The sequence below is a fragment of the Oncorhynchus clarkii genome, chromosome 2 (assembly GCF_045791955.1).
Source record: "Oncorhynchus clarkii lewisi isolate Uvic-CL-2024 chromosome 2, UVic_Ocla_1.0, whole genome shotgun sequence".
Taxonomy (NCBI): Eukaryota; Metazoa; Chordata; class Actinopteri; order Salmoniformes; family Salmonidae; genus Oncorhynchus; species Oncorhynchus clarkii.
In genome coordinates this window covers 11,093,978-11,106,477 of record NC_092148.1, presented here as the reverse complement: position 1 = coordinate 11,106,477, position 12,500 = coordinate 11,093,978, and the positions used below count along the sequence as shown (strand labels likewise).

Sequence of the window (12,500 nt, the reverse complement as noted above, 5' to 3'; positions counted from 1 at the left end):
TTTTCGAGTTAAAGAAAAAAATGAAAGTAATGAAAACTGCAGCATGTAAAGGAGGTGAGAGCATGGGAAACACTGTTTGTTTTTCTTCTCAGTTTTCCTCTGTGGCTCACTTTACCTCTCCCCCTCCCATGTTGTTCATTCTGTTCTTGCCTTTCTCTCCAGGGTCTTCTCTATCTCCTCCTCTCATTATATTTCCCTCCTCTTCTCCCTTCATCCCGCTCCTCCTCTTCTCCCTTCATCCCCCCTCCTCCTCTTCTCCCTTCATCCTCCCTCCTCCTCTTCTCCCTTCATCCCGCTCCTCCTTTTCTCCCTTAATCCCCCCTCTTCCTCTTCTCCCTTAATCCCCCCTCCTCCTCTTCTCCCTTAATCCCCCTCCTCCTCTTCTCCCTTCACCCCCCCTCCTCCTCTTCTCCCTTAATCCCCCCTCCTCCTCTTCTCCCTTAATCCCCCTCCTCCTCTTCTCCCTTCATCCCCCCTCCTCCTCTCCCTTCATCCCCCTCCTCCTCTTCTCCCTTAACCCCCCCTCCTCCTCTTCTCCCTTAATCCCCCCTCCTCCTCTTCTCCCTTAATCCCCCCTCCTCCTCTTCTCCCTTAACCCCCCCACCTCCTCTTCTCCATTCATCCCCCCTCCTCCTCTTCTCCCTTAATCCCCCCTCCTCCTCTTCTCCCTTCATCCCCCCTCTTCCTCTTCTCCCTTAATCGCCCCTCCTCCTCGTCTCCCTTAATCCCCCTCCTCCTCTTCTCCCTTCATCCCCCCTCCTCCTCTTCTCCCTTAATCCCCCCTCCTCCTCTTCTCCCTTAACCCCCCCACCTCCTCTTCTCCATTCATCCCCCCTCCTCCTCTTCTCCCTTAATCCCCCCTCCTCCTCTTCTCCCTTCATCCCCCCTCTTCCTCTTCTCCCTTAATCCCCCCTCCTCCTCTTCTCCCTTAATCCCCCTCCTCCTCTTCTCCCTTCATCCCCCCTCCTCCTCTCCCTTCATCCCCTTCCTCCTCTTCTCCCTTAATCCCCCCTCCTCCTCTTCTCCCTTAATCCCCCCTCCTCCTCTTCTCCCTTAACATCCCCTCCTCCTCTTCTCCATTCATCCCCCCTCCTCCTCTTCTCCCTTCATCCCCCCTCCTCCTCTTCTCCGTTAATCCCCCCTCCTCCTCTTCTCCCTTCACCCCCTCTCCTCCTCTTCTCCCTTTATTCTCCCTCCTCCTCTTCTCTCTTCACCCCCCTCCTCCTCGTCTCCCTTCATCCCCCCTCCTCTTCTCCCTTCATCCCATCTCCTCCTCTTCTCCCTTTATCCACCCCTCCTCCTCTTCTCCCTTCATCCACCCCTTCTACTCACTATCTCATTGTTGAGTACAATGCAATCGAGTGCAATTCAGCTGTAACTTGTACAACACAATTTTACAATGCCATTGTCAGAGAGCACTTCAGAACTGTCTTTCTTCTATCTGAACTGGCTGACAGGATCGTATAACTGTAGATTAGCAAATAAAGAGAAGAAGACTGGGACCAGGGGGAGGGGGGGGGGGGGGGGGGGGTCAGGAACCAGGGGGGAAGTTGTAGAGTTGAAGTTGCACCTAAACACTGATCTATAGCCAGTTTTGCCAAATTACCCCTAACAAATAAGGTTAGGATTTGGGGAGGGTAAGCTGATCCTAGATCTGTCCCAAAGGGCAACTTCTACTTCTATCGCTCAATTCACCCCTCCTCCTCTCCCCCTAAATGCCTCCCCCTTCTGCTCTCCCTCTTTTTTTCTCTCCCTCCCAATCTCCCTCCTACTCCCCCATCTGATCTCTCTCCTAATCTCCCTCCTACTCCCCCATCTGATCTCCCTCCTAATCTCCCTCCTACTCACCCCTCCTGCTCCCCCTCCTGCTCACCCTCATGTCTTCCCCCTGCTCTCCCTCCAGCTCTCCCTCCTGCCCTCCTCCTGTTCTCCCTCTGTCCAGACTAGCTCATAACAAATGAGGGTGATAATTTGAACCACAAAGAGACGGGGGCAGGAAATTAGATGGTGTGTGTGTGTGTGTGTGTGTGTGTGTGTGTGTGTGTGTGTGTGTGTGTGTGTGTGTGTGTGTGTGTGTGTGTGTGTGTGTGTGTGTGTGTGTGTGTGTGTGTGTGTGTGTGTGTGTGTGTGTGTGTGTGGTAAGTGTTTGTGTGGTTGGGAAGTCCCAGAGAACCGTCTCCAGTATCCTCTATTATTCTCTGACTAATTCCTGTAAGATAAGATTCTACCCAGGAGGATAAACCAGAAACAAATGTTTAGCAGAGACACATTTCAACACACACCCACAGATCCTGTACACTGAAACACACACAAACATACACACACCCACAGATCCTGTACACTGAAACACACACAAACATACACACACCCACAGATCCTGTACACTGAAACACACACAAACATACACATACCCACAGATCCTGTACACTGAAACACACACAAACATACACACACCCACAGATCCTGTACACTGAAACACACACAGAAACATACACACACACAGTCTTTCACACAGGTCTGGCCTTGATTTACTTTAAGAACATTTTCTCACGTTTTCAATTGACAGAGAAAAAAATCACTGATCCACAACACAAATGTTTGGCAGAGTGAGGTTTCTACACACACCGTGGTTCAATCATCTTATGTTCAGTGAGGTTGACATTTCATTTTCAGTAGCATAGTCCCTCTCTCTCTTTCGTTTTTTATTTAACTAGGCAAGCCAATTAAGGACTAATTCTAATTTACAATGACGGCGTAGACCGACCAAACCCCGATGACGCTGGACCAATTAAGTGCCACTCAATGGCACTTTCAATCACGTCCGGTTGTGATACAGCCTGAAATGGAACCAGCGTGTCTGTAGTGATGCCTGTAGCACTGATACAGTGCCTTGGACCGCTGCGCCACTAGGAAGTCCTTTCATACTTTCTTCCTGACGGTCTGTCTTCTATCTGTAGGCTCTCCCCCTCTTTCTTTCAGCTCAACTTCACCCCCCCCCCCTCGATCTCTCTCTTTTATTCTTGCTCCTTGTGTCGTTAAAACTCTGCCATCCTCTTCTCTAATCAAACCCACATGCCGGGTCAGCCTGCCAGCAACCCAACGAGCTAAAGAGTCACTGCTGCTGTTTGTGTGTGCGCGTGTGTGTGTTTGTGTGTCTGCTGTGTGGGTGAATGAGTTTACTTGTGCTACAGTGGGATAAACCTCAGCTATCAGAAACAAACAGACATATTTACAGGAAAGTCAGATCTCGTGCTCTCTCTCTCTCTCTCTCTCTCTGAATCAGAATAGAGGAACAACCATCTATTCTAACATTCTAGCATTCTCTAGAATTAGAGGCATGTAATGGGGTTCAGGGTTCAGAGTTCAGTGTGTATATGTGTGTGTGGCTCTCAGTGGTTTCCTGTGAGAATAAAGGCGGTAATGAAGGTCAGGGGTCAAAGGCTATATAGGTCAGGGTCAAGTTCATCTCTGGTGGGGTTACCGGGGTGACTGGTTTTACTGGGGGTCAACTGGATGATAAAGTGGAGAACGCTACAGACGTGTGTCTTTACTGCAGGCTGGCAGTACACATACGGCCACAGACGTGTGACTTTACTGCAGGCTGGCAGTACACATACGGCCACAGACGTGTGACTTTACTGCAGGCTGGCAGTACACATACGGCCACAGACGTGTGTCTTTACTGCAGGCTGGCAGTACACATACGGCCACAGACGTGTGTCTTTACTGCAGGCTGGCAGTACACATACGGCCACAGACGTGTGACTTTACTGCAGGCTGGCAGTACACATACGGCCACAGACGTGTGTCTTTACTGCAGGCTGGCAGTACACATACGGCCACAGACGTGTGTCTTTACTGTTGGCTGGCAGTACACATACGGCCACAGACACAGACACAGACGTGTGTCTTTACTGCAGGCTGGCAGTACACATACGGCCACAGACGTGTGTCTTTACTGCAGGCTGGCAGTACACATACGGCCACAGACGTGTGTCTTTACTGCAGGCTGGCAGTACACATACGGCCACAGACACAGACACAGACGTGTGTCTTTACTGCAGGCTGGCAGTACACATACAGCCACAGACACAGACACAGACGTGTGTCTTTACTGCAGGCTGGCAGTACACATACGGCCACAGACGTGTGTCTTTACTGCAGGCTGGCAGTACACATACGGCCACAGACACAGACACAGACGTGTGTCTTTACTGCAGGCTGGCAGTACACATACGGCCACAGACGTGTGTCTTTACTGCAGGCTGGCAGTACACATACTGCCACAGACACAGACACACACTCCCCATTCAGTCATTCAAGGAGCTTGGGAGGCTGTGAGTAAGAGAGAGCTTCAGAACCACCATAGAACTGACAGAGACTATCCAGAACCATACGTCTATATGACCCTGATGACTGTCTACTCTGCATATACATCCTTCTCTGCTGGAATGTAAATAGAAGTCAGTATGAGCCAAGTCCATTCTAACCATTCTATTAGAGTGGAGTGGAACCCTGTGTCATTTGACTGAGGGGGAACCAGGAAGTGATACCAGGGAGAAGAGGAAGTCACAGTGGAGATAGGGAATGGTAATCCGTTAGAGTTCCTAGGGGAGAGTGTTGACACAAGACTGAATGAGTTTGAATGAGAGGGAGACAGGAGGAGAGAGGGAGACAGGAGGAGAGAGGGAGACAGGAGGAGAGAGGGAGACAGGAGGAGAGAGGGAGACAGAAGGAGAGAGGGAGACAGGAGGAGAGAGGGAGACAGGAGGAGAGAGGGAGACAGGAGGAGAGAGGGAGACAGAAGGAGAGAGGGAGACAGGAGGAGAGAGGGAGACAGGAGGAGAGAGGGAGACTGAAGGAGAGAGGGAGACAGGAGGAGAGAGGGAGACAGGAGGAGAGAGGGAGACAGAAGGAGAGAGGGAGACAGGAGGAGAGAGGGAGACAGAAGGAGAGAGGGAGACAGGATGAGAGAGGGAGACAGGAGGAGAGAGGGAGACAGAATGAGAGAGGGAGACAGGAGGAGAGAGGGAGACAGGATGAGAGAGGGAGACAGAAGGAGAGAGGGAGACAGGAGGAGAGAGGGAGACAGGAGGAGAGAGGGAAGGAAGTAAAACAGTAAAGGAGGAGAGAGTGGAAATGAAAGGATAGGAGAGGGATTTTGAGTTATAATGACAAAGAGGGGAGAAAAGGGTCCCAATAAAAAGAGGAGGTGATGAGGGAGGGAGGGAGGGAGGGAGGGAGGGAGGGAGGGAGGGAGGGAGGGAGGGAGGGAGGGAGGGAGGGAGAACCAGAGATGGTGGGGTCAAGACTGAGAAATATCAGTCAGTCGGTTGTACCTACAGTGAGGGGAAAAAGTATTTGATCCCCTGCTGATTTTGTACGTTTAGCCACTGACAAAGAAAGGATCAGTCTATAATTGTAATGGTAGGTTTATTTGAACTGTGAGAGACAGAATAACAACAAAAAAATCCAGAAAAACGCATGTCAAAAATGTTATAAATTTATTTGTATTTTAATGAGGGAAATAAGTATTTGACCCCCTCTCAATCAGAAACATTTCTGGCTCCCATGTGTCTTTTATACAGGTAACGAGCTGAGATTAGGAGCACACTCTTAAAGGAAGTAGATTGTAGACCTACACAAGGCTGGAATGGGCTACAAGACCATCGCCAAGCAGCTTGGTGAGAAGGTGACAACAGTTGGTGCATTTATTCGCAAATGGAAGAAACACAAAATAACTGTCAATCTCCCTCGGCCTGGGGCTCCATGCAAGATCTCACCTCGTGGAGTTGCAATGATCATGAGAACAGTGAGGAATCAGCCCAGAACTACACGGGAGGATGTTGTCAATGATCTCAAGGCAGCTGGGACCATAGTCACCAAGAAAACAATTGGTAACACTGTAGCTCCCTTCAGTAACCACGAGCACAACCGTTCCTTGATTTTAACTGGCGGCTTTATTCTGTAGTTTTAGTCAGAATTATCACCTTCCGTGAGAACTATAAGGTAAATGAAAAATACAGTTAAGCACACTCTTACAACCTTATCTTACGAGTGACTTATTAGCTTGGTATAACTCTGAAGTGCTTACATACATAACAGTTTAACAGGCGTTATAACGGGTTCAGATTAAACACATGAATAAAGGAAAAAATACCTCATTGGCTGCTTATTACAGAAGGGAGGAAATCAAACTTCACACTTATTATTCCTGGAGTGAATTCACACTTCATCCTAACATACTTTATGAACTACACCCGATGACATGAAAACTTAGCTAACGCAGGATTGCCTTCCCTCCAAAAGTGTGTTGCTACAATAAGGATCCCCTTTACAACAGTATTAGCTACGTAGTTCCGCTTGTATTATCATTTCCCCCGCACAGCGGACACGTAAACAATTCAAACGAAAGACAACGACATAACCTGTAAGTCTAACTGTCAGTTACAAACACACTACGCCGTGAAGGACTGAAATCCTACAGCGCCCGCAAGGTCCCCCTGCTCAAGAAAGCACATATACATGCCCATCTGAAGTTTGCCAATGAACATCTGAATGATTCAGAGGACAACTGGGTGAAAGTGTTGTGGTCAGATGAGACCAAAATGGAGCTCTTTGGCATCAACTCAACTCACCGTGTTTGGAGTAGGAGGAATGCTGCCCCCAAGAACACCATCCCCACCGTCAAACATGGAGGTGGAAACATTATGCTTTGGGGGTATTTTTCGCGTAAGGGGACAGGACAACTTCACTGCATCAAAGGGACAATGGACGGGACCATGTACCATCAAATCTTGGGTGAGAACCTCCTTCCCTCAGCCAGGGCATTGAAAATGGGTCATGGATGGGTATTCCAGCATGACAATGACCCAAAACCCACGGCCAAGGCAACAAAGGAATGGCTCAAGAAGAAGCACATTAAGGTCCTGGAGTGGCCTAGCCAGTCTCCAGACCTTAATCCCATAGAAAATCTGTGGAGGGAGCTGAAGGTTCGAGTTGCCAAACATCAGCCTCGAAACCACAATGACTTGGAGAAGATCTGCAAAGAGGAGTGGGACAAAATCCCTCCTGAGATGTGTGCAAACCTGGTGACCAACTACAAGAAACGTCTGACCTCTGTGATTGCCAACAAGGGTTTTACCACCAAGTACTAAGTCATGTTTTGCAGAGGGTCAAATACTTATTTCCCTCATTAAAATGCAAATCAATTTATAACATGCGTTTTTCTGGATTTTTTGTTGGTATTCTGTCTTTCACTGTTCAAGTAAACCTACCATTAAAATTATAGACGGAACATTTCTTTGTCAGTGGGCAAACGTACAAAATCAACAGGGGATCAAATACTTTTTTCCCCTCACTGTATAGGGCCCTGAGTTGTTTCTGACTATGTGACCTGACCTGGAAAATCTCCATCTCTGTCTTCTTCCTTCCATACATCTCTCTTTATTCTTCTCTAGTACCTGTCCATCTCTGTCTTCTTCCTTCCATACATCTCTCTTTATTCTTCTCTAGTACCTGTCCATCTGTCTTCTTCCTTCCATACATCTCTCTTTATTATTCTCTAGTACCTGTCCATCTCTGTCTTCTTCCTTCCATACATCTCTCTTTATTATTCTCTAGTACCTGTCCATCTCTGTCTTCTTCCTTCCATACATCTCTCTTTATTCTTCTCTAGTACCTGTCCATCTCTGTCTTCTTCCTTCCATACATCTCTCTTTATTCTTCTCTAGTACCTGTCCATCTCTGTCTTCTTCCTTCCATACATCTCTCTTTATTCTTCTCTAGTACCTGTCCATATCTGTCTTCTTCCTTCCATACATCTCTCTTTATTCTTCTCTAGTACCTGTCCATCTCTGTCTTCTTCCTTCCATACATCTCTCTTTATTCTTCTCTAGTACATGTCCATCTCTGTCTTCTTCCTACCATACATCTCTCTTTCACTCCATCTCTGTTACTCTCTGTTTGCCTTTGATCTCTCATTCTTTCTCTCTCTCTGCTGACTCAAACTCCTTCGCTTTTCTACAGGTGAACAATGAGCTAACAAATGACCTGACTCTTTCTCTCTTCTCCCTTTCACTCCCCTTCTCCTCTCTACTTCTGTCTTCCCCCTCTCCCTCACTCTCTTCAAAATGCTTGAGGAATGTGTCACACCAGCACAAAATAATAAAAGCAAGAGAAACGGAGGAAAGGAGGAGGGGAGGCAGAAAGTTTGTGAGGTAAAGGAGAAGTAGAGAGGGGAGGGAGAAAGTTTGTGAAGGTAAGGAGAAGTAGAGGAGGGAGAGAAGGAGAAAGAATAAGAGAAAGTTTGAGAGGACGATTGCATGGTTGAGTGCAGATGAATGCTGAGGGCTGCTTTGTCATCACGTGCTGACGTGCCACATCCCACACACACACACATTCACAAGGCTGTATCAAACCCTCGTTCCACTGCTGGGATAACGTTTCCCTACACACTGATCTAGGATCAGTTTTGTCCCCCCCTATTTCTAAAGGTTAGGATTGTGGATGTAAGATGAATAGCTGATCCTATCTGTGCCAACCGGTGCAGGCAACTTAGTTCCAACACTTTGAACATGTGTTGGTTAAACTGCTGGGGTTGTGGGCTTGATTCATGCACACTGTAGGCTAACTAGGTCACTAAGGATCATATCACACTGGCCAAATGATCTGCATAAATACACAGCACAATACCAGCCGCATCTCTCACACCTTATTATATATGACCATGACAATGTTGTGGTCTGAATTCATATGACCACCAAGAACAATAGTGGCAATAAGGCTTTGAATTCAAATTATTGCAAGTCTTCTTCTTGAGACAAAATGCTACTACCATGCTTGACAATTATTCTAAACTTCATCTTGATAATAATGTGTTTTTCTGTTTTAATCACGGTTAATGTACGTCACCCAAAGAGTTAACAGGTACTAGCCACCGCAACGAGCAAAACCTGAAAGAGTTATGAGTAACACGGAGAAAGAGAGAAGAAGAAAGTACAAATGGAGAGATAGATGTATGGATAGATTAGAAAACTGATAAGTGTGGCTAATGACTCGTGTCTGCTGTTGGACAAGAGGAGGAACTTGTGTGGACATGCTGCAGTGTGTGTGTGTGTGTGTGTGTGTGTGTGTGTGTGTGTGTGTGTGTGTGTGTGTGTGTGTGTGTGTGTGTGTGTGTGTGTGTGTGCGTGCGTGCGTGCGTGCGTGCGCGTGTGTGTGTGTGTGTGTGTGTGCGTGCGTGCGTGCGTGCGTGCGTGCGTGCGTGCGTGTGTGTGTGCGTGCGTGCGTGCGTGCGTGCGTGTGAGTGTGTGTGAGTGTGTGTGCGTGTGTGTGTGTGTGTGTGTGTGTGCGTGCGTGAGTGTGTGTGCGTGTGCGTGTGTGTGTGTGTGTGTGTGTGTGTCGGGTACAGCGGATGATGCATGTGGTGGCGTAGTGAGTCCAATATCACTCATCTCCAGCCATCATTGCCAATAGCTGAAATACAAGCAGCGCGCTTTGTTCACTTCAAACGAAACAACTCCCTATTCGAGGCGTTGGATTGTGTTCCTTGGACGCACGGCCTCTGCGTAAAAAGTGTATTACATTACCACATAATTATATAAACGTACATTTGCAGGTTAGATTACAACTCGGCGGCGATGGTAAAGTATTCCCTGTGCGCTTAGCCAAAGTGTCTATATCAGACGGATGTGGACATGTGTGAGGTGGTGTCTGTGGGACTCTAAGTGCATGTGTGGTTTCCGGGGAGTGCCCCCTTGGTCGCCACGGTTACCCTCGAGTTAATCCAGCGTGCAGTGTAGAGGATGGGATCATCCATCAAGAGTCAATAGTTAACGTCCCCTTGTCCTGCAGTCATCCATCATACAGTGTCTTTATTAGAACCCTCCGTCCGACCCCCCCCTCCCCGACCCCCTCCCCAACACGAGCCCCGCCCGGAGCTCTGTGCCAAATACCCCCCTCCCTCACTCTTCTCCCTCTCACCCCTTTCTTCCACCGAACAGCGGGGGGGCAACACCAAAGGCACTGAGAGGCTACCGCTCCCTGCCCTTCTCTCCACCTCCTGCTCTCTCTCAATTCAAAGGGCTTTATTGGCATGGGAAACATATGTTTACATTGCCAAAGCAAGTGAAATAGACAAGAAACAAAAGTGAAATAAATCATTAAAAATGAACAGTAAACACACTCACAAAGGAATAGGAATAGAGACATTTCAAATGTCATATTATGTCTATATACAGTGATGTCACGATGTGCAAGTAGTATAAAAAGGAAAAGAAATAAACATAAATGAGTTTCATATGTGGGTTGTATTGACAATGGTGTTTGTTCTTCACAGGTTGCACTTTTCTTGTGGCAACAGGTCACAAATCTTGCTGCTGTGATTGCACACTGTGGAATTACACCCAATTGGGAGTTTATCAAAATTGGATTTGTTTTGGAATTCTTTGTTGGTCTCAGTAATCTGAGGGAAATATGTGTATCTAGTATGGTCATACATTGGGCAGTAGGTTAGGAAGTGCAGCTCAGTTTCCACCTCATTTTGTGGGCAGTGTGCACATAGCCTGTTTTTCTTTAGAGCCAGGTCTGCCTACAGCGGCCTTTCTCAATAACAAGACCATGCTCACTGAGTCTAAACATAGGCAAAGCTTTTCTTAAATTTGTGTCAGTCACAGTGGTCAGGTATTCCGCCCTCTGTTTAGGGCCAAATAGCATTTGATTTGGTCCGTTTTTTTGATAATTCTTTCCAATGTGTCAAGTAACTAACTATATGTTTGTTTTCTCTTGATTTGGTTGGGTCTAATTGTGTTGCTGTCCTGAGGCTCTGTGGGATTTGTGTTAGTCTGTTTGTGTCTCAACTCAATTCAAAGGGCTTTATTGGCATGGGAATCATATGTTTACATTACCAAAGCAAGTGAAATAGACAATAAATAAATCTCTCTCTCTCTCAATTCAATTCAAATGGATTTATTGGCATGGGAAACTCATGTCTCTTTCTTGCTCTCTCGTGAGTTCGGTATGTTTCTGCACGTGAAATCAAACTTATTGACGCAGTCCGGTTAAATAGATAGCCCGCTGGTCGAGGCCAGTGGCTGTATCCCGTTACCACCTCTTTTATTTTTATGACACATCGCTGCGGCGCTGGGGGAAGAGGGTAGAGAAAAGAGAGAGAGAGTGAGGAAGAATGGAGAAGGGGGGGTGAGGTGAACTTGTGGGAAATATTCTCAACATTACGGCCAATCGCTGGCCCTCGATCATCTCCAAGAATTGAACCACCAAGTCTCTCTCTATCTCCCCTACATCAACACACGGACTGGTACCTGACTTCCTTGACACTCAACACTACATCCATGCCAACGATAAATTGGCTAAATCCGAAACTGGCACTCAGAACAGTTTTTCCGGTTTCAATTACAACACAATGGCTTCAACCACGAACCACATGTCTGACAAACACCACAAATTAAATAATATATTGCACCTCATAAAATAATGTTTCCATGAGGTTATGCCCTTGTGCGCGTGCGTCTAGGGCGCGGTCACTCCATTGGCACATTAAAGGTGCGCGGGGATAAAGAGGCGTGAGAAGTGGCTCAGCTGGGAGGTCCTGGAACGCACATGTTCTCTCCGGGCGTGGTCGTGGCGGGGCTTAGGAACCATAGTGGATTCCGGTTGGCTCCTGGACATGACAGACGTTGGGTCGGGCGTGTCTGAGTGTGAAAGTGGGCATGTTATCAGCGGTCAAAGGAAGTGGCTAGTTTTCCATTCCATCCATTCATAGCGCAACCGCTCATAACGTGCACTGACGCATAGGCGAGATAGGGATCAACGAGAGAGAGACAGAGAGAGGGTTGGATTAGGGCACTGACAGCCACCTCAGTCAAACAGTTGAGAGACACACGGTCACAACCAGCTGAGGGGGCAAAACTAGCGGGACCGGAAAGTCTAAATCCAATCCAGATCACCTCTTAGCCGGTTAGGGAGAGAGGATCACCGACCACCTCGAGACCCGCACTGATTGAAAAGAGGGCAGAGTTGGAGAGTAAAACAATCCGTTTTGAAAAAGATGGAGCGCAAAATCCCTGACTTCGCTGGTACCTGGAAGATGAAGAACTCGGAGAACTTCGAGGAGCTTCTCAAAGCGCTGGGTGAGTGATGGTAATGATGGTGGTGGCGATGATGATGATGATGGCGATGAAGGGGATGGTGGTAAATATTTGTGGTACATATATCCCTAACTTTATTATAGCCTATTATTATAGCAGTTATTTAATTATTACTAATTGAATATAGCTATCTGAACACACTAATACATTGTAGGTCAGATACGTGTCTCTCTCACACACACACACAATGGTTCATGCATGCACTTATTAATCAGACATGTGGTGTACTCTGTGCGTCGCGTGAGTGGGGGGGTCTTTGTAATTCTGGCGAACCCAAAACTCAACTCCCCCCCCTCCCCCCTCCAGCCAGCTTCACCCTTCTCTCCCCCTCCC

The 12,500-nt window shown here is 47.5% G+C and overlaps 2 protein-coding genes across 2 annotated transcripts in view; both read left to right on the top strand.

Annotated features, from left to right (window-relative positions):
* The window catches only part of LOC139421213 (uncharacterized), a 1,124,809-nt gene that overhangs the window by 469,252 nt on the left and 643,057 nt on the right, over positions 1 to 12,500 (top strand). The window lies entirely within an intron of this gene.
* The window catches only part of LOC139379346 (cellular retinoic acid-binding protein 2-like), a 17,761-nt gene continuing 17,018 nt past the window's right edge, over positions 11,758 to 12,500 (top strand). The window contains exon 1 of the mRNA XM_071122158.1: positions 11,758 to 12,149. Coding sequence (XP_070978259.1) covers positions 12,068 to 12,149 — 82 coding nt within the window. The 5' untranslated portion in view covers positions 11,758 to 12,067. The remainder of the gene's footprint in view (positions 12,150 to 12,500) is intronic.